The sequence below is a fragment of the Mesoplodon mirus genome, assembly GCF_964341445.2.
Source record: "Mesoplodon mirus genome assembly, chromosome: 7".
Taxonomy (NCBI): domain Eukaryota; kingdom Metazoa; phylum Chordata; class Mammalia; order Artiodactyla; family Ziphiidae; genus Mesoplodon; species Mesoplodon mirus.
Window position 1 is genome coordinate 56,075,638 of NC_138983.1, and position 20,562 is coordinate 56,096,199.

Consider the following 20,562-nt stretch of genomic DNA (forward strand, 5'->3'; position numbering starts at 1 on the left):
CCTCTTCCATAAGTGGTGCTGGGAAAACTGGACAGCTACATGTAAAAGAATGAAATTAGAACACTTCCTAACACCATACACAAATAAACTCAAAATGGATTAAAGACCTAAATGTAAGACCAGACACTATCAAACTCTTAGAGGAAAACATAGGCAGAACACTTTATGACATAAATCACAGCAAGGTCCTTTTTGACCCACCTCCTAGAGAAATGGAAATAAAAACAAAAATAAACAAATGGGACCTAATGAGACTTAAAAGCTTTTGCACAGCAAAGGAAACTATAAACAAGTTGAAAAGACAACCCTCAGAATGGGAGAAAATATTTGTAAATGAAGCAACTGACAAAGGATTAATCTCCAAAATATACAAGCAGCTCATGCAGCTCAATATCAAAAAAACCCAACCCAGGGCTTCCCTGGTGGCGCAGTGGTTGGGAGTCTGCCTGCTGATGCAGGGGACACGGGTTCGTGCCCCGGTCTGGGGGGATCCCACATGCCGCGGAGCGGCTGGGCCCGTGAGCCATGGCCGCTGAGCCTGCGCGTGTGGAGCCTGTGCTCCACAATGGGAGAGGCCACAGCAGTGAGAGGCCCGTGTACCGCAAAAAAAAAAAAAAACAAAAAAAAAAACCGCAACCCAATCCAAAAATGGGCAGAAGACCTAAAAAGACATTTCTCCAAAGAAGATATACAGATTGCCAACAAACACATGAAAGGACACTCAACATCACTAATCATTAGTGAAATGCAAATCAAAACTACAATGAGGGCTTCCCTGGTGGCGCAGTGGTTAAGAATCTGCCTGCCAATGCAGGGAATACGGGTTCAAGCCCTGGTCTGGGAAGATGCCATATGCTGCGGAGCAACTAAGCCCGTGCGCCACAACTACTGAGCCTGCGCTCTAGAGCCCGTGAGCCACAACTACTGAGCCCACGTGCCACAACTACTGAAGCTCACGTGCCTAGAGCCTGGGCTCCACAACAAGAGAAGCCACCCCAGTGAGAGGCCCACGCACTGCAACGAAGAGTAGCCCGCACTCATTCCAACTAGAGAAAGCCCATGCGCAGCAACGAAGACCCAACGCGGTCAAAAATAAATAAATTAAAAACAAAACAAAACAAAACTACAATGAGGTATCTATCACCTTACACCCGTCAGAATGGCCATCATCCAAAAATCTACAAACAATAAATGCTGGAGAGGGTGTGGAGAAAAGGGAACCCTCTTACACTGTTGATGGGAATGTAAACTGATACAGCCACTATGGAGAACAGTATGGAGGTTCCTTAAGAAACTCAAAATAGAACTACCATATGACCCAGCAATCCCACTACTGGGCATATTCCCTGAGAAAACCATAATTCAAAAAGAGACATGTAACACAGTGTTCACTGCAGCACTATTTACAATAGCCAGGACATGGAAGCAACCTAAGTGTCCATCGACAGATGAATGGATAAAGAAGATGTGGCACATATATACAATGGAATATTACTCAGCCATAAAAGAAATGAAATTGAACTATTGGTAGTGAGGTGGATGGACCTAGAGTCTGTCCTACAGAGTGAAGTAAGTCAGAAAGAGAAAAACAAATACCATATGCTAACACATATATATGGAATCTTAAAAAAAAAATGGTTCTGAAGAACCTAGGGGCAGAACAGGAATAAAGATGCAGACATAGAGAATGGACACGGGGAGTGCAAAAGGTAAGCTGGGTAAGCTGGGACAAAGTGAGAGAGTGACATGAACATATATACACTACCAAATGTAAAATAGACAGCTGGTGGGAAGCAGCCGCATAGCACAGGGAGATCAGCTTGGTGCTTTGTGACCACCTAGAGGGGTGGGATAGGAAGGGTGGGAGAGAGACGCAAGAGGAAGGAGATATGGGGATATATGTATACATATAGCTGATTCACTTTGTTATAAAGCAGAAACTAACACACCATTGTAAAGCAATTATACTCCAATAAAGATGTTAAAAAACAAAAGAATGAAACCATAGCTGCCAGCACTAGAGTGAACACTTAATTTAACGTCCTTTCTCTGGTATTCTTCACCTTTTAACACCTACAGTTGTGCTAATAAGGTAATCCAGTATTATATAGAAGACATTATTTGGCTTTGGGATTTCTTCAAAAAAGAAGAAAGAAAAAAAGAATATCTATATAGCTGGCCCTAGTGAGCTCACTTATAAAAATTATCTAAAATAATGAAGGCATTCACCAAAGATGGTAGAATAGGTATATGACAATAAAAGCAATCTGTAATTCCCTCACCATGTTTCAGCCTCTAACCAGCCCAAGGGGGCAAAATAAGACCTACTCTTTGACTTGGCCAACCATTGAGACACGGGCAGACTCCAGATTTCGAATCTGGCCACTCTTCACACTAGAAGAGAAAAGTGAGACAGGAGAGAGGAGGTTATTCAGCATCTATCTTATCATGTCACCAGGGTCAAATCAATAATTCTTCAGATTCTGTGCGATCTACTAAAAAGGTGTGGTTACTAATGTAGCTTACCATGGAGACTACCACTACTTCCTACTTGGTTATTATGGCTATAAGCCAAGCAGTAAAAATTAAGTAAAGGCATTAAAATCACTTCAGTTCTGCAAATATTTACCAGTAGGATACTATGTGCCAGGCCTGCGCTCAAGAAGCACATAATTCAGTGGGGGAAAGAAATACAACAAATAATTTTAATATAATAAGGCAAGGTTCAAAGGAACCACTTTATTCTAAATGAGGTTAGAGAAAGCTTCCCAAATGTCTTGCCTAAACTGAGGACTGAAGATACGTTAAGCGGAAGATAAAAGCCGGTGGTCAGAGCAAAACAGGCAGAAGGCACGTTGTGAATGAAGACACTGTGATGTGAAAAGGTCAGCAGGATGACGATTTTAGAAGGCAGAGTGCAAGGAGGAGCAGAGGAGGGTAAAGGAGGAGTGTGACAGAATAAGGATAGGCATGCAGGGGCCAGCTCCTAGAGGGTCTGGCATGCCAGGATGGAACTTAGGAGCTTTGACTCTATAAATATAGATTAGTCTTCTCAGAGTTGGCTAAGGCCCAAGCAAAAAGACTACATGTCCCAGGGGGAACTGAAAACACCACCTGAAGCAGGCCCACAAGAACACATTTCTTCAAATCTCATTTTTTAGCTTAAAACAAACAAACAAAAATCACATAAAATTTTAGTGTACCCCCCCCTTAGATAATGACTTTGTTTCTTATTTTAATGATAAACAGAGGCAATGAGAACTACTACGTCATTTTTCTACCACAAATTCAATCTACAAATCCACTAGTATTTATAATCATATACTCTGCCTTTGAAGACTGTTTAATAGGTGAAATATCTCTGTTCCTATTCAAGGCCAATGCTGGGCACTGGTTTCCCATCCTCTCTTGTTTATGAAGACCTCGTTTCCTTTACTTATCCTGTCTCTTTCTTATGTCATTATTTTTTTCTCTAGTGAATACTATAAAACATCCTTTAAAAACATCCTCTAGGGGACTTCCCTGTTGGTCCAGTGGCTAACACTCTGCGCTCCCAATGCAGGGGGCCCGGGTTCCATCCCTGGTTAGGGAACTAGGTCCCACATGCCACAACTGAGAGTTTGTATGCCGCAGCTAAAGATCCCAGCACAGGTAGCTAGCTAGCTAAATGAATGAATGAATATTTTAAAAAAATGATCCACATCAAAAAATAAATAAAAATAAAAACCTTCTCTAGACTTTAAAAACATTTTCAACCCCATATTCACTTCTAGATACTACCCCATTTCTCTGCTCTCCTATACAACAAAACTTCTCAAAAAAGTTATCTTACATGCTTTCTCCACTTTGTCACCTCCCATCCTTTCCTCAACCAATATCCCCAACTTATATCAGGTTTTTATCTCCTACTTTCTGAGATTTCCTTTGTCAAGGTCACCTCCAACATGCCAATCCTAATGGTCATTTCTTACTCTTTACCTTACTTGATCTCTCAGCAGCATTTGACCTAGATCCCCTCTCCTTCTTTCTATAAACACTTGCTATGCTGCTATCTTGCTTTCCTTCTATCTCACCAACTGTGTCTTTTCAGTTTCTTTTGTTGGATCTTCCTTTCCTTCCCAAGCTCTCAATATTGTAGAGTAACACAAGGCTCAGTTCTTGGATCTTTTTCTATCAACTAGCTGACTACATTCAATATTTTGGCTTTAAATGCTATCTATGTGATGATGATTCTCCAATTTATCTCTAGCTCAACCTCTTCTAACTAGTGTATACAAGTGCCTACTTAACATTTTCACTTAGATGTATAATAAGCATTTCAGCTTATCCAAACAAAAATCCTGATACCCTGCCCCTTGCCTGCTCTCAAATCTGCTGCTCTTTGTCTCTACCATTCACCAATTGTTTAGGCTAAAAACCTAGGAGTCATCCTTGAATACGGCATCTCCCCAACCCCCTCTCCCAACACACTATCCATAAGGTAGTTCTGTCAGCTCTATCTTCAAACTACATTCCAAATATGACCACATAACTTCCTCTGTTGCCATCACAGTCTATGATTACCATCATTACTCTTTCCTACAACTATAATTATTTCCTAACCAATTTCTCACTTTTGTTATCACCCCTACTCCCCACTCCTTCCCCTATTCTGTTTTCCTCAGAATAGCCAGGTGGTGGAACCAAGATGCAAATCCATATCAGACCTCAAAGCCCAGGATCTTTTTTTTTTTTTACTTTTTAAATTGGGGTATAGTTGATTAACAATGTTGTGTTAGTTTCAGGTGTACAGCAAAGTGATTCAGTTATATATACACCTGTATCTATTCTTTTTCAAATTTTAAAGCCCAGGCTCTTAATGACTACACCCTACTGCCTCTCATTTGGATGACCAAGAGGGCAAAAGCAGAAATTCACTTTGCTTTAAATCTTTACTGAATTTAAATAGATTGGTCTTGTATTTCAACACCTTTTTTTTCCAAAAAAAAATTATCTAGAATAACCAAAATGGCCATGAGTCATAAACTTGATTCAGATATCCAGCAGACACAAAACAAAATTACCAAAAACTTCACTGTAGTCTTTCTGATTCTTAGGCTCACAAAGTGTCTAGAAATCAGTGGCTCTCATAGAACCCAGAACATTTTAACATTCAACAAGTGGAATGTCTATTCTACCCTACATCTGGCACTAGAATCAAGACTCTATCTCCCCTTAACAAAAGGTTCATCATGACCCCCAGGCTGGTTTGGGTGCCTGTCTTCTGTACCTTCTTCATTGTATTGTGTTTATGCATTTACTTGTATGTATGTTTCCAGTTTTTTGATGATAGGAACTAAGCCTGATTCATCCCCCGTTCTTAGATCAGGCACTGACACATCTTAGGTACTAAAAAAAAAAAATGTTTACTGAATAAATTTTAAGTTATTTGGAATAATTTTCTCACTAGTTGTTACTGGGGAAGCAGGCAGGGTGCCCAAGGTTCATGTTGAGCTGGCAGCAGCCGCATTCTCAGTGTGGCTGCTCAAGATGGAGAGATTTTTGGTGCTTCCAAGAGTACATCTTGCATCACAGTAGTGAACAGGGGAGGCAAAAGCAACCATATCAAACACAAATATCATTCTGGCAAGCCATATTTGGCATGAGATCCTCTGTCCTAGGAGGAATCCCTAGGATATGTTTACCAGGTCCTTAATTTCCACTAGATATCTCTGACTCAGTAAACAGATACATTCTGCCTGCTAAAGCAGCCAGCAGTATGCTATATGCTATATGAAAGTACAAAAGAAACAGAGAATAGCTTCTGACCTTATGATGCAGGAAGGGCATTAAGACAGAAATGAAAATTAACAATATAAGCATATCCCTTACAGGAGGATTAGAAGACTTAAGGGGTAAACAGTACAATATAATACACACTTAAAGGTCTTCAGCAATTTTGCTGAAGGAGGGACCTGGGTGGTTTGTAGGAGTTATAGGAAGGGTTCTGGAGAGGGGACTAGAAATGGATTTTGAGGGATAGGTAGGAAGACAGGACACTGAAGATATTTTATCCCAAGACTGATATCCTGGGGGGAGGGATAGTGCTTTACTCATCTTTGAATCATTACCCTTTAGCACAAAGTGTTCAATAAATATAAATGCATTTAATAAATATTCAAATAATTGATTGAATTAGTGTATACTTAATAACTGAACAGCCTTTACTTAAGTGGAAGCCATAGCCAATTCTGTCAGTAATTTTTATGAGAACCATTTAGCCAAAGGGTTTTTATTTATGCAAAATCCAAATAAAAACTGTAAAGGGAACCCACAACCATCTGTTTCTTCATCTTCTCTGGAACACAGAAAGTGAAACTAGAGCCATGGAGCATCAGAGATGGAAAAGGCCTTAGAATCTCATTTAGTCCAAACTCCCACCTTAGAGATGGGAACAGCTAGACAGATGATCCATAATTGTTAAGATTCTAGGAGGTACTATAGTGTATTGGAAAAAGGATGGGTTTTAGAGAACTGAGCCAAGTTTGAAACATTTAAAATATTTTTTAAAAAATCTGCTCCTTATGTAAATGTTTCCATACATGATACTACAATAAAGCTAAGGCATGGGAATTAAAATATTCCTTTCAACTTGGTGCTTGAGCTGATGAAAAAGGAAAGCTACAATCTAACATTTAAAATATAGACAATATAGATTTGTGGGTTACCTCCATTCAACGGCATTCTCCAGAGACTTGAAGGTTTTAGGACGACCACGTAAGAAATTCTGCATGCTATTAAGTGCATCCATGGCTGTACCTAGATGTTAAACAAAAAATTTTAACCACAGCACTTAAGATATTCTGAGCATTTATACTTAATGTGTCAACTGTATACATCTCCCCTCAATGACAGCAGAATTAAGTGGCACTTGGGGGGAAGAAAAGAAGCAGTTTAAGAAAATTCAGAAGACTGATGTGATAGCCAGCTTCCAAGACGACCTCCAATGGTTTTTGCCTCCTGGTATTCAACAGTCCCTCCACACTGAATAGGGCTGGCTGACTTATATGAGCAATAGTGTGACTTCTGATGCTGGATCATAAAAGACATGGCAGTTTCTTTTTAGATGTTAAATAAAATTATGGGACATACATACTACTGAAATATTATGCAGCCATGAAAGATGTTTATGAAGAGTTTTTGATGACATGTAACATTATTACATAATGTGGGGTGTGGGCAAAATGCGTGAAGGTGTGAAAAGTACGAACTTCCAGTTATAAAATAAATAAGTCCTAGGGATGTAACATACAGCATGGTGACTATAGTTAATACTGTGAAAGTTGCTAAGAGAATAGATCTCAAAAGTTCTCATCACAAGAAAAAAAATATGTAACTATGTGTGGTGATAGATGTTAACTAGACATATTGTGGTGATCATTTCACAATATATACATATATCAAATCATTATTTTGTACATCTGAAACTAATGCAAAGTTATATGTCAATTGTATCCCAATAAAAAAAGACTGGGAATGCCTCTGCCACAAAATAACATTAAAAAAAAGATATAAAAGACAGAGGAACATACTTCGAGATGAGAGAAGTCAATAATAAATAAAAACAAGATAACAATAATCTACCATGGATGTCTCTGTAAGTCAAAGATTTTGATTTGCTCAGCACTAAAAAAACTTACCTTCCACAACATCGATCATGCACAGACCCAAGAGGCTTGGCACCAGGTTGGATGATGCTGTGTGGACTGCAATAGCACCACCCATGCTATGTCCAATGAGCATAATTGGAGGAGGAAGGTCCCCGTACATGGCTTCAACCACATTGCCAACATCTCTGCAAAGAGAAGGAAAAAAAGCATGGAATGTACTCTGACAACACTGTAAAGACAGTTTTCTTTCCTAACTCTCTCCTTTGATCTGTAACTAACAGTCCTAGGACTGTAAAGGTCTACTGGAGCATCTTGCAAATGTACCTATGTAAACCTCCTAACACCCCCCCCCCCAGGGTAGCCACACAGCTATAGCTCTTCCGATAAATGGAAGTTTAAGGACTAAGAACCAAAATTTTCTAATTTTCCTTTACATCACACCTTCACTATTCCACACATTTAGTACAATTACATAAACATATACCTTTATTTTAAACCTAAGCTTGAAATTCTGGACAAATCATTTAACTGCTCTATGCCTCAGTTTCCCCATCCATAAAACAGGAAGACAATTTTAAGCACTGTAATGTAGTGAAGTTTGACGTCACAAGATGAATTGCAGCCCCAGTTTATATTTTACTATGTGGACTTGGATTAGCTACTTAATCTCTCAGATAAAGTTTCAACATCTATAAAATGAAGATAAGAATATCAGTTACTATTCTGGATTGCTTTGAGGATTAACTGAGACACTGAATGTAAAACTACTTTGAAAAGAGTAAAGTGCTATTCAAGCGTTAACTATTATTTACAATTTGTTATGTAAAGTTGTTTGAAGTATGAACACAAATTTAGTGTTCTGAGAAACTAGAAAGATGTTCAGAGCTAATTTTTATTGGCTTCTGTTCCAGTCTTTATGAGTGCATCTATTTAACAAAGTCAAACCTCAAAGCTTAGAAAATGAGAAGTAAAGCAGGAACTTTGGTTTTTATTTCCATATGGGCCTTCCATGCTATAGCAATAGGTAAGTAAGGTGTGTTTCTAGAGACCACTGTCTCTACTGTCTTCTTTTGTGAGTGGGTGAGTCAGTCAACTTCAAAAGACAGTTTTGTCTTGTTGAGTGTCACTACATATCTCAGGCACTCACACAATGTTAGCCAAATACAGCAGTTGTGAATGTAGGGACACAGCCATTCAGATACGGTCTCCACAGTATTCAGAATGGCAAAGATAAATGTTATTAATTATTTATGAAGGAATTAATCTTAAAAATCTCATACAACAATTACAGATGTGAATAGGGTAGTGGTAGCATCTGCAGACAATCTAAATGGGAGATAAAGCCACGCAATTTTATAAGCGAAAACAAATAATAGTTTAATATTCCTTTGGAGTTAAATTTAAGGCTAAAATTTTTGGTTCATAACAGAAATGAGTAAAATAAAAGGATGCTATGAAAGATTATCTAGTCAGTAACTGGATGTACCACAATTTTGGTAGATGACTTCTAGGGGGATTCTATCATATTTATTAATACTAGCTCATTTCCTGAGAAGCAGTATAGCATATCACAGACATAACAGAAAAAGGAGTATCAGAGTAACTCAAATCTTGGCTCTTCTACTTTCAGTGGAGTTGCATTTTATGTAAGTTTAGGTTCTGAAGTTGATGTCAAAGGCAAAAATCATGCTGTCAGTGCTACTTGAAAACCCCTCTAATTGCCCATTAAGATGCCCATTTTGAGATTTTTGTTTCACAGAATGACTGAACTCAGAAACAATGTAAATGTTTTATTGCTTCAGCTATTTCAGCAAGAAACCAACTTGTTGGCTCTTCTGATTCTTAGTAATTATCTTCATCTATTATAGAAGTTTTAATCATTTATTTTCTTTTTAACTTTTTGTGTGAGTTATCAACTTATTGTCTCTTAGCTCTCATGCACCCTTTATTTCATGTTCTGCAAAATTGGATGAGGCCTTTAGATATTTTTCCTTTGCCAGCCAGCAAGATGTTAAGCGATGCCAATAGAGGGCAAAGGAGAGATACTGCAGAAAAAGAGGGTTTTGTTCCTGGTTTGCACTGACTCCACAAGCTCCTGTAGTTTGTCTAGCACCCAAGACCTGAAGCACACACAGCTTCCCCAGGGCCCAGCTCCTGCAACACAGCAGGTGTCTCCAAGCACTCCATCCCTCCATCCCCAATGTTCCTTTATCCCCTCTAGCTTTTTTTTTTTTGTAGTAGGACTCACTTATCCATTTATTAAGTCATTGTCTGTTGAGTTTCTACACAGGCCAGGTACTGTGGCAGGTCTGGGGGTACAGTGGTAAAAAGGGCCGACAAGTCCCCTTCTTCGTGGAACTTACATTTGCAGGAAGGGGAAGTGAGCAAAGCGGTACTGAAAATCCAAGTATAAACTGGGATAAAACTATGAAGGAGGGGTATAGGGAGCTGTTCGAACCTAATGGGAGGTTCATCTTTGTTTTTGTTTTTTTTAACGTTTAGAATAAGGGTTTTTTTTTTTTTTTTTGTGGTACGCAGGCCTCTCACCATTGTGGCCTCTCCCGTCGTGGAGCACAGGCTCCGGATGCACAGGCTCAGCAGCCATAGGCTCACGGGCCCAGCCACTCCGTGGCATGTAGGATCCTCCCGGACCGGGGCACGAACCCGTGTCTCCTGCATCGGCAGGTGGACTCTCAACCACTGCACCACCAGGGAAGCCCCTCTTTCTTTTTTTCTTAACATCTTTCTTGGAGTATAATTGCTTTACAATGTTGTTAGTTTCTGCTGTATAACAAAGTGAATCAGCTATACGTATACATATATCCCCATACCTCTTCCCTCTTGCGTCTCCCTCCCACCCTCCCTATCCCACCCATCTAGGTGGTCACAAAGCACAGAGCTGATCTCCCTGTGCTATGTGGCTGCTTCCCACTAGCTATCTGTTTTACATTTGGTAGTATATATAAGTCCATGCCACTCTCTCACTTTGTCCCAGCTTACCCTTCCCACTGCCACTGGCCTCAAGTCCATTCTCTACGTCTGCGTCTTTATTCCTGTCCTGCCCCTAGGTTCTTCAGAACCATTTTTTTTTTGAGATTCCATATATATGTGTTAGCATATGGTATTTATTTTTCTCTTTCTGACTTACTTCACTCAGTATGACAGACTCTAGGTCCATCCACCTCACTACCAATAACTCCATTTTGGTTTTTTTTTATGGCTGAGTAATATTCCATTGTATGTATGTGCCACATCTTCTTTATCCATTCATCTGTCAATGGACACTTAGGTTGCTTCCATGTCCTGGCTGTTGTAAATAGTGCTGCAGTGAACACTGTGGTACATGTCTCTTTTTGAATTATGGTTTTCTCAGGATATATGCCCAGTAGTGGGATTGCTGGGTCATATGGTAGTTCTATTTTTAGTTTTTTTTTAAGGAACCTCCATGCTGTTCTCCATCGTGGCTGTATCAATTTACATTCCCACCAACTATGTAAGAGGGTTCCCTTTTTTCCACACCCTCTCCAGCATTTACTGTTTGTAGATTTTTTGGTGATGGCCATTCTGACTGGTGTGAGGTGTTACCTCATTTTAGTTTTGATTTGCATTTCTCTAATGATTAGTGATATTTAAGCATCCTTTCATGTGTTTGTTGGTCCCTTCTAGATTTATTGAAGTATAATTGGTATATTAAAAATGGTGCATAATTGGGACTTCCCTGGTAGTGCAGTGGTTAAGAATCTGCCTGCCAATGCAGCGGACACAGGTTTGAGCCCTGATCCGGGAAGATCCCACATGCTGCGGAGCAGCTAAGCCCGTGTGCCACAACTACTGAGCTTGCGCTCTAGAGCCTGCAAGCCACAACTACTGTGCCCGTGTGCACAACTACTGAAGCCCACGCACTAGAGCCGGCTCTGTAACGAGAAGCCACCGCAATGCGAAGCACTCGCACCACAATGAAGAGTAGCCCCCGTTCACTGCAACTAGAGAAAGCAGCAACGAAGACCCAAAGCAGCCAAAAATAAATAAATACAAAACAACAACAACTGTAGGCATTATGTTGTACAGCAGATCTCTGGAACCACCCCCAATATTTTTGTTGCAAAGTGCCACTGGTGAGATACCTCCTGTGAACAGCTTCTCCTGCACCCTAAAGGGCAGATTTCTGACAAGTTCTGCCATGTAACATAGTATCCAAGTGACTTCTCTGCCTTCAGTAAGCCACCACTGTGCCTTCTCCAACAAGGTCTAGATCTCAACCTCTTCCACTCAGGTTCCATCTCAGTCTGAGGGGAAATATGAAGTGGCTGCTTCTTACATCTGCTATTCCTAGTCTATACTTCTCTCTGTTTTTCAAGTTTTTTTCCAGCTTTCTCAGATATAACTGATAAGTAAAATTGTAATATATTTAAAGTATACGATGTGATGATTTGACATATGTATACACTGTGACATGATTCCCACAATCAAGTTAATTAACCCTCTATTCTTTACTTCTTACTAGCCAATTCCTCATTAGTCCAATCCCGTTACAGTTAACAAATCTTTATATTAAACTTTCCTTGTTTAAATTACTGTGTGGTTTCTCTCTCCTGATTGTCCCAGACTGATACATTATTATGCAATGTTTCCTTAAGGTCATCAATTAATTCTTTAATTTCTTCTTGAATGTCAGTCAAGCCATCATCACCCTTGTCTGGCTGCCTGGCCACTTAGATGATGTATTTCACTTTTTTGTCAACAGTCAAGAAACGCTTTAAAAATTATTCACAAATCTTTCTATAGGTATCACTTAACAAGCTTGATTATTTTGGGCTTTATTGTTCTCACATTACAAAGGAACAACTGAGGGAGCAGATTCTTGGCTCTCTTTTCATGGTTTCTCAGGCACATGTTTATTGAGTGGAATGGTCCTCCCACAGTGTTGTTTCTCTCTCTCTGCCAAGCACTATGGTTGAATGATCACAATTCTGGTCTATTAACTGTGTGACCTCAGGCAATTATTCAACCCATCTGAGCCAGTTTTCTCATTGGTAAAAAAGCGATAATATTTACACTACAGACTAATTAAAATAATTAATTTATTCTTAACGAATGTTTAATTTACACTTAATGAAGCACATAAATAGCACCTACTATAACAATACAATTATGGTCACATGACTTTGGGTTCTGAAGGAAAAATAGTTTACTCATGGATTAAAGCTACTAAAGTAAAAAGGGACAAGCTATTTTTGGTGCCAAAAATACACTTGAGAGAACATGCATTAAGCACATGAGAGAGTACGTACTAAAAGCAGGGTGGTTGGAAAAATCCTGTTTACAATATAGAATAGTGGTCTCCAAACACCAGTCATGGGACTGGCTGCATCAGATTCCTTTATAGAAATTTATCAGAATCTAAATGCCCAGACCCACTGGTAGAAGCACTAATTCAATAGGTCTGGGGTAGGGCCAAATCATCTGTACTTTAATCACTTCTCAGATGATTCTGATGAGTGGCCAGGTTTGAGAGCCACTGCATGTGCTATACTCATCTTTTACTTTGAGGCCCAGGGTATAATCAGTTATTCTTTAATACCCTGTTTTTGTCTCACTATAACGCTTGACAAAGAATGTGGGCAGGATATCTTAAGAACGTCTTACAGAGCCTTCTGTATACAACTACTTTTCAAGCATGGGTCCCCAGTAGATAATCAGATTCTATTCAACTCTGTCAACAGAAGAAAACTTTTCAAAAGCCAACATAAACTAAACTGTGCCTTGAAGAATTTTCAAGTGCTTTAAGTGATGACCATCACACTGAATATACCAAGGAAGATGGAGGTTTCTTTCAAGATTAAATAGTAAAGAAACACCAGATACAGAGGAAAGAGAAAAGAAGTAAAATTTTCTCTGTGTTATTTGTTGTTCCACAATCTCACCAGGAGAGCGATAAAGATATACTATTATTTATAATAGTAATGGAAGCCAGGTGATTGTATAAACAGTATTAGATTACTTACTTTGCCATGGTTTCTGCAGACAGGTCTTCAGAATTCTTGACTTTTGTTTCACCTAAAAAGAAAATATTTAAAAAATAAAATTCCCATGAAGATAAATCATAAAAGCAAGAGTATTTGCTTTCAAAAATCACACCTTGGGATAATGAAATGGGAATTTTATAATGGTATATGATGGGCATAGCAAGGATTTTCTGTTACAGACGTATCTTTATAGTTGGCCATCTGAAGAAGGATAATTACAGTAGCAAAGATTTTTCCACATTCCTCATACATCACCAGCATCAGAATTTGGTTACGTTAGTGGACATTTTCTTAGCTTAACAACAATATATATGTATATGTGTGTATAAAAATATTTATAAAAACTGAAAGCTAGGACTTCCCTCCAAATGCACAAATGGAACAGCCCAGGCCACAATGAAATCTGTAATATTTAACACTATTCAAAGGGCTTGGCAAATATATCATTGAGTCAGTGACTAATTAAGAACTTCACTCACCATGACCTCGAAGATCCAAAGCCACAATCCTACATTGAACCCTACTAATGATTGCTGCCTAGGAGGAAGAGGAAAAGGAAAAGTATTCAGATACATCTGGGTTAGCAAATCTTTCCCCATTACCAATGATAACTTTGTCAGATGAACTGCCATCAGAATTCAAGGATCTCAAGAGAATCAAGAGACTTTCCACTTTAAAGCAAAATTTTAAAAATAATGATTCTCTGCTTTTTGTGTGCACATTCTGGTTATATCCCAACTTCAAAATATGGCTTTCTCCACCTAAATCCCTCTTTAAAACTTAACTCTTCCTAGCTTTTCATAAAACAGAATATGCACCTTTATACAATGACCCTCTGAGCTCTGCTATTACTTATGATTTTCATCCATACTCACTGGTTATCTTTTCCCTAATCTGGAAGGGAAATTCTCTAGATAAGGACCATGAGTCAGGTTTATATCTAGGCTCAGGATATCACACAAATGTGACACTCAGATCATGAAATAACCTTGAAAGCAGCACAAGTCATGAAATCTACCAAAGATTCACTTAAGACAGAGCAGGAGTACACATAAGTTTGTACCAGTTAAACAAAAATATATTGAAAAAGAAATAATATCATGAGGAAGTATAATTTCAGAGGTTTAAACAAACCTGAAATAATTGAGGATCTTCTTCCTCAAATGAACTATTTTCTTTGACAATAATATATCACAATTAGTGTTAGTAAATGTCATCAACAGTTTTTTAACTTTTAAGAATAAGATAGGAAAACTATCTAGGCTAACTCTTACATTTTATGAATGAGGAAACTGAAGTCAAGAGAAAGGAAATTATTTGCTCAGGGTCATGCAACTAGTAGCAAAAATAAGACCAGAATCAAGGTAAGTTACTAACATAACAGTCAATGTATACCATAAAACAAATCAGAGCTCTTAAACCACATTTTCCCCTCATTTTATTTTTAACTGATTAAAACATTTTGAATATATTCACATTATAAAAATGTTGAAAATTTAGAAAATAAGAGAGGAGAAAAAACTCCTCTGATTTGCCATCCATATGTCATCTCTTTGGATATTTCCTATGATCATTTTCCCCAGCTCTGTCAAAATATTATTGATTTATAACATGTAAGTTTAAGGTGTTCAGTGGGATAATTTGATATATGTGTATATGCAAAATGGTTACCGCAATAATCTCCATCCCCTCACATAATTACCATTTGTGTGTGTGGGGGGGGACACAACATTTAAGATCTACTCTCTTAACAATTTTCAAGTATTAATACTGTATAATTAATTACAGTCACCATCCTATACATTAGATCCCCAGAACTAATTCATCTTATAGCTGGGAGTTTGTATCCTTTCCCCGGCATCTCCCCATTTCCCCCACCTCCCATCCCTTGACAACCACCATTCTAATCTCTATTTCATGAATTCAGCATTTTTAGATTCCACATATACATTTTAGATTCCACAATAACATTATTTGTCTTTCTCTTATTTCACCTAGCATAATGCCCTCAAGGTCCTCCATGTTATTGCAAAAGGCAGATTCCCTTTTTCATGGCTGAATATTCTAGTGAGAGAGAGAGAGAGAGAGAGAGAGAGAGAGAGAGTGTGTGTGTGTGTGTGTGTGTGTGACATTATCTTTATCCATTCATCCACTGATTGATGCTTAGGTTGTTTCCATGTTGTGGTTATTGCAAATGACATTGCTGTGAACATGGAGGTGCAGGTATCTCTTCAAGATCATTTTTTCATTTCCTGATGATATACAGAAGTGGAATTGCTGGATCTTATGGGAGTTCTATTTTTAATTTTTTGAAGAAACTCCATACTGTTTTCCATAGTTTGGCTACACCAATTTACATTCCCATCAACAGTGCAGAAGGGTTCCTTTTTCTCTACATGCTCATCAACACTTGTTTCTTGCCTTTTTAATAGCCATTTTAATAGGTGTGAGGTGATATCTCATTGTGGCTTTGATTTGCATTTTCCTGATGATTAGTGATAGTGACCATCTTTTCATGCACCTGGTGGCCATTTGTATGTCTTCTTTGGAAAAATGTCTATTCAAGTCTTTTGTCCACTTTTAAATTGTTTTTTTTTTTGCTATTGAATTGTATGAGTCCCTTATATATTTTGGATATTAATCCCTTATCAGATAAATGGTCTGCAAATATTTTCTCCCATTCTGTAAGCTGCATTTCTATTTTGCTGACTTTTTCTTTTTTTTTCTGTGCAGAAGCTTTTTAGTTTGATGTAGTCCCAACTTATTATTGCTTTTGTTGCTTGCACTTTTGGTGCCATATCCAAAAATCACTGCCTTGTTTTCTTTCAGTAGTTTTATAGGTTCTGGTCTTACATTTAAGTCTTTAATCCATTTCAAGGTAATTTTTGTGAGTGATGTAAGATAGGGGTCTAATTTCATTCTTCTAGATGGAGTTATTCAGTTTTCCCAACACCATTTATTTTAGAGATTATCTTTTCCTCATTGAGTCTTCTTGGATCCCTTGTCAATTATTAGTTGATTGTATATGTGTGGGTTTATTCCTGAGGTTTCAATTCTGTTCCATTGGCCTATGTTTCTATTTTCATGCCAGTACAGTATTATTTTGACTACTATAACTTTGTAATAAAGTTTGAAATCAGGAATTGTGTCTCTAGCTTTGTTCTTTCTCAGGATTGCTTTGGCTACCTGGGGTCTTTTGTTGTTCCACAGAAATTTTAGGATTGTTTTTTCTATTTCTGTGAAAAATGTCATTGGAATTTTGAAAGGGATTGCATTGAATCTGTAGATGGCTTTGTGTAGTACAGAATATTAATTCTCATGATCCATGAACATGGGCTATCTATTTGTTTGTGTCTTCTTCAATTTCTTTCATCAATGTCTTATAATTTTCAATGTACAGATCTTTCACCTCCTTGGTTAAATTTATTCCTAAGCATTTTATTTATTTATTTATTTATTTATTTGCCGTACGTGGGCCTCTCACTGTTGTGGCCCCTCCCGCTGCAGAGCACAGGCTCCAGACGCGCAGACTCAGCGGCCATGGCTCACGGGCCCAGCCGCTCCGCGGCATGTGGGATCCTCCTGGACCGGGGCACGAACCCGCGTCCCCTGCATCGGCAGGCGGACTCCCAACCACTGCGCCACCAGGGAAGCCCAGCATTTTATTTTTTGATGCTATTGTAAATGGGATTGTTTTCTTTCTTTTCCAGATAATTCATTGTTAGTGTATTTAATCATATTTTTAAAATCACCTAGAAAATCAAGTCTGTTTCTACTTCCATTATAACTAATGAATATCTTTAAAGAGAACAAAGGACTAAAATTCTAATATACTTTGCTATTTGCTCCTGAAAGCTGATTTACAGGAGTTATTTAATGTATTACGGTGGTACTAAAGCTTTCAATGCCAAAAACAAATCTGTATTTTGGAAATAAAATTAAGTGGCAAAGATATTGTCAAATTTGCCTGATTGCTCTACTTTAAAAAAAAAAAAAAAGGTAAAACTAGGTCCACAGAACAGCAACAAAATATTCATTTGAAGGCAGTAAATGTCAATTCCAATTTTAAATTGAAAGCAAGAATTCAAAATCTTATGTGCCTGTCAGAAAACACTGACAATAATACTAAAAACAGATTTTTCACTCACTTACTTAACAAATCTAAAGTACATCTGCTAAAAGTCTGACACCAATTGAGTAATGGGGTTACAGTATGAAAAAGACAGTCAATGTTCCTGCTCCCATGATGTTTACATTCTAGTTTGGTGGAGGAAGACTAGTAATCAATAAATGAGCAAAGTAAATTCAGAAAGTAATACATTTTATAGATAATGAAAAATTGTGAGAGCATGTTTATGGAGGGTAGCCACTCTAGATCTTGCTTCAAATAGTACAACTTTGCCACTTCTGGAATGGTTGAGTAAAAAGCAGCTATTTAAGAGCTAGACTTATCCAACCATTTTCTCGATAGAAGTTGTGGTGTTAGTAACAACAGCAACAACAGTAGAATGTAATTTTTATTAAATCTTACTATGTATCAGGCACCAATCTAATTGCTTCAAATGAATTATCTAACTTTCTCCTCACAACTCTTTTATTTAGATACAATTTTCACCATGTTACAAGTGAGAACATTTTACAGAGAGGTTTGGTAACTTGCCCAGAGTCAAACAGCTAATAAGTGGTGAGGCCAAAATTAAAATCCAAACAGCCTGATTCCAGGTGGTTCACAACCCTGGCTGCATAACAGAATCACATAAGGAGCTTCAGGAAATACTGCTACCCAGGTACTAATCCACCAGAAATTCTGATTTAAGTGATCTGGGTAGGGGTCCAGGATATCAACGCATTTTAGCATTCCCCAAGTGATTCTAACGTACAAAGTTTAGCCTAGCTCTAGAGTAGAGAATAAGAGTCAAGACTGGAAGTTAGATCTGGGTATTCTGTACCACTTTATTATCTCACTAAATTATCTCCCTGAGAAGTAGGCTGGGAAAATATTAGCCCAAATTTTGTTGCTGACAAAACAGGTTCTAAGAGGTATTGGTGAAGGTGTGGAGAAATAGGTATCCTCACAGACACATAAAATCCTCAAACTTTATAATGCTGGCTAATCTGATAAGTGAAAAGTGGTATTCTTTTTTTTTTTTTTTTTGCTGTACGCGGGCCTTCTCACTGCTGTGGCCTCTCCCGTTGCGGAGCACAGGCTCCGGACACACAGGCTCCGCGGCCATGGCTCGCGGGCCCAGCTGCTCCGCGGCATGTGGGATCTTCCGGGATCGGGGCACGAACCCGCGTCCCCTGCATCGGCAGGCGGACTCTCAACCACTGCGCCACCAGGGAAGCCCAAAAGTGGTATTCTTTTATTTTAGTTTATATTTTACTCATTAATAGTAAGGTAGAGATATGGGGATATATGTATATGTATAACTGATTCACTTTGTCATAAAGCAGAAACTAACACACCATAGTAAAGCAATTATACTCCAATAAAAACGTTAGAAAAATAGTAAGGTAGACCTATTTTTTATAAGTTTATCAGTTATTTATATTTCCTCTTCTGTGAACTACCACATCATATCTCTTGCTCATTTTTCTACCGGATTATCTTTTTCTTACTGCTTTTTGGGAGTTTTTTTTTTTTTAATGTTTATTTATTTGGCTGTGTGGGGTTTTCGTTGCAGCGCGCAGGCTCTTCATCGCGACGCACAGGCTTCTCTCTAGTTGTGGCGCGCAGGCTCTAGAGAGCGCAGGCTCAGGAGTTGCAGCGTGCGGGCTCTCTAGTTGTGGCACATGGGCTCCAGAGCGCGCAGGCACGGTAGTTGCAGCGTGTGGGCTCCAGAGCACGTGGGCTCGCGGGCTCTCTAGTTGTGGCACACGAGCTCTAGAGCACACAGGCTTAGTTGCCCCACAGTGTGTGGGATCTTAGTTCCCCGGCCAGGGATCAAACCTGTGTCCCCTGCATTGGAAGGCGGATTCTTAACCACTGGACCACCAGGGAAGTTCCGGTAGTTTTTTTTAATATAATGAAACTGTTAACTCTTTGTCTGTTATTCTTATTGCACGTATTTCAAATACTTTTTACCTAGCACATAGCTTGTGCTTTAATTTTAAGATATCTTGTCTAGTAGGAGTTTTTCATTTTGGTAAAGTTGAATTTATCAACCTTTCTTTTATGGCTTTTTCTTCTTCTGGCTGCTCCAAGGTCATATATGAATGTTCTTACAGTTTGTTTTTTAAATTCAGTAGTTTAATCCATTTGGGTTTTTTTTATATTAACTTATTTTTAAACATGGGCCTATTTCTTGATTCTTTCTGCCAATAACCATACTATTGATAGAGTTTTAGAATATGTTCTGATATATGAGAGGGCAAGTCCCTTCCCTCTTGCTCTTTTTCAAAATTATCTCAGCAATCACTGGGCATTTATTCTGTGTGAATTTTAGAGTCTCATGAAAAATCCCATTGAGATTTAGGGGAGTTAGATTCATACAGGAACATGATTTATTTCTCTATTCAGGCTTTCCTTTACACTCTTCTGTATTGTTTCCTCCATAAATGTCTTATAAGTTAAAACAAATAAGACTTATTCCCAGTTATTTTATAGTTTTGTCACTTTTATGGATAGAATAATTTTTCCTCTTATATTTCCAAATCTAGTAACTGCTAATATTTAGGAAAAGTAGATTTTTTTATATTTACTTTGTAAACTATGGCTTCACTAGTAGTTTGCCAGTTGATTTTCTTTGGTTTTCTAGAGAGACAGTATTTACAAGTAATGACAGTTCTCACTCTTTTCAAAACTTTAAAACTCATTTTTCCTTCTTGTTTTATTGTTTGGCTAGAAGCTCCAGTATACTGTTGAAAATAGCAGCCCTATCTTGTCT

The 20,562-nt window shown here is 38.3% G+C and overlaps 1 protein-coding gene across 2 annotated transcripts in view; it reads right to left on the reverse strand.

The window, feature by feature from the left end:
* The window catches only part of PPME1 (protein phosphatase methylesterase 1), a 74,501-nt gene that overhangs the window by 16,682 nt on the left and 37,257 nt on the right, over positions 1-20,562 (reverse strand). The window contains exons 4-8 of one of the 2 annotated variants that reach the window (XM_082626713.1): positions 14,155-14,212; positions 13,655-13,706; positions 7,680-7,834; positions 6,708-6,798; positions 2,329-2,394 (exon numbers count right to left, since the gene is read on the reverse strand). In XM_082626713.1, the coding sequence (XP_082482839.1) occupies positions 2,329-2,394; positions 6,708-6,798; positions 7,680-7,834; positions 13,655-13,706; positions 14,155-14,212 (422 nt within the window). The remainder of the gene's footprint in view (positions 1-2,328; positions 2,395-6,707; positions 6,799-7,679; positions 7,835-13,654; positions 13,707-14,154; positions 14,213-20,562) is intronic. The other variant, XM_082626714.1, reaches the window with a different exon arrangement.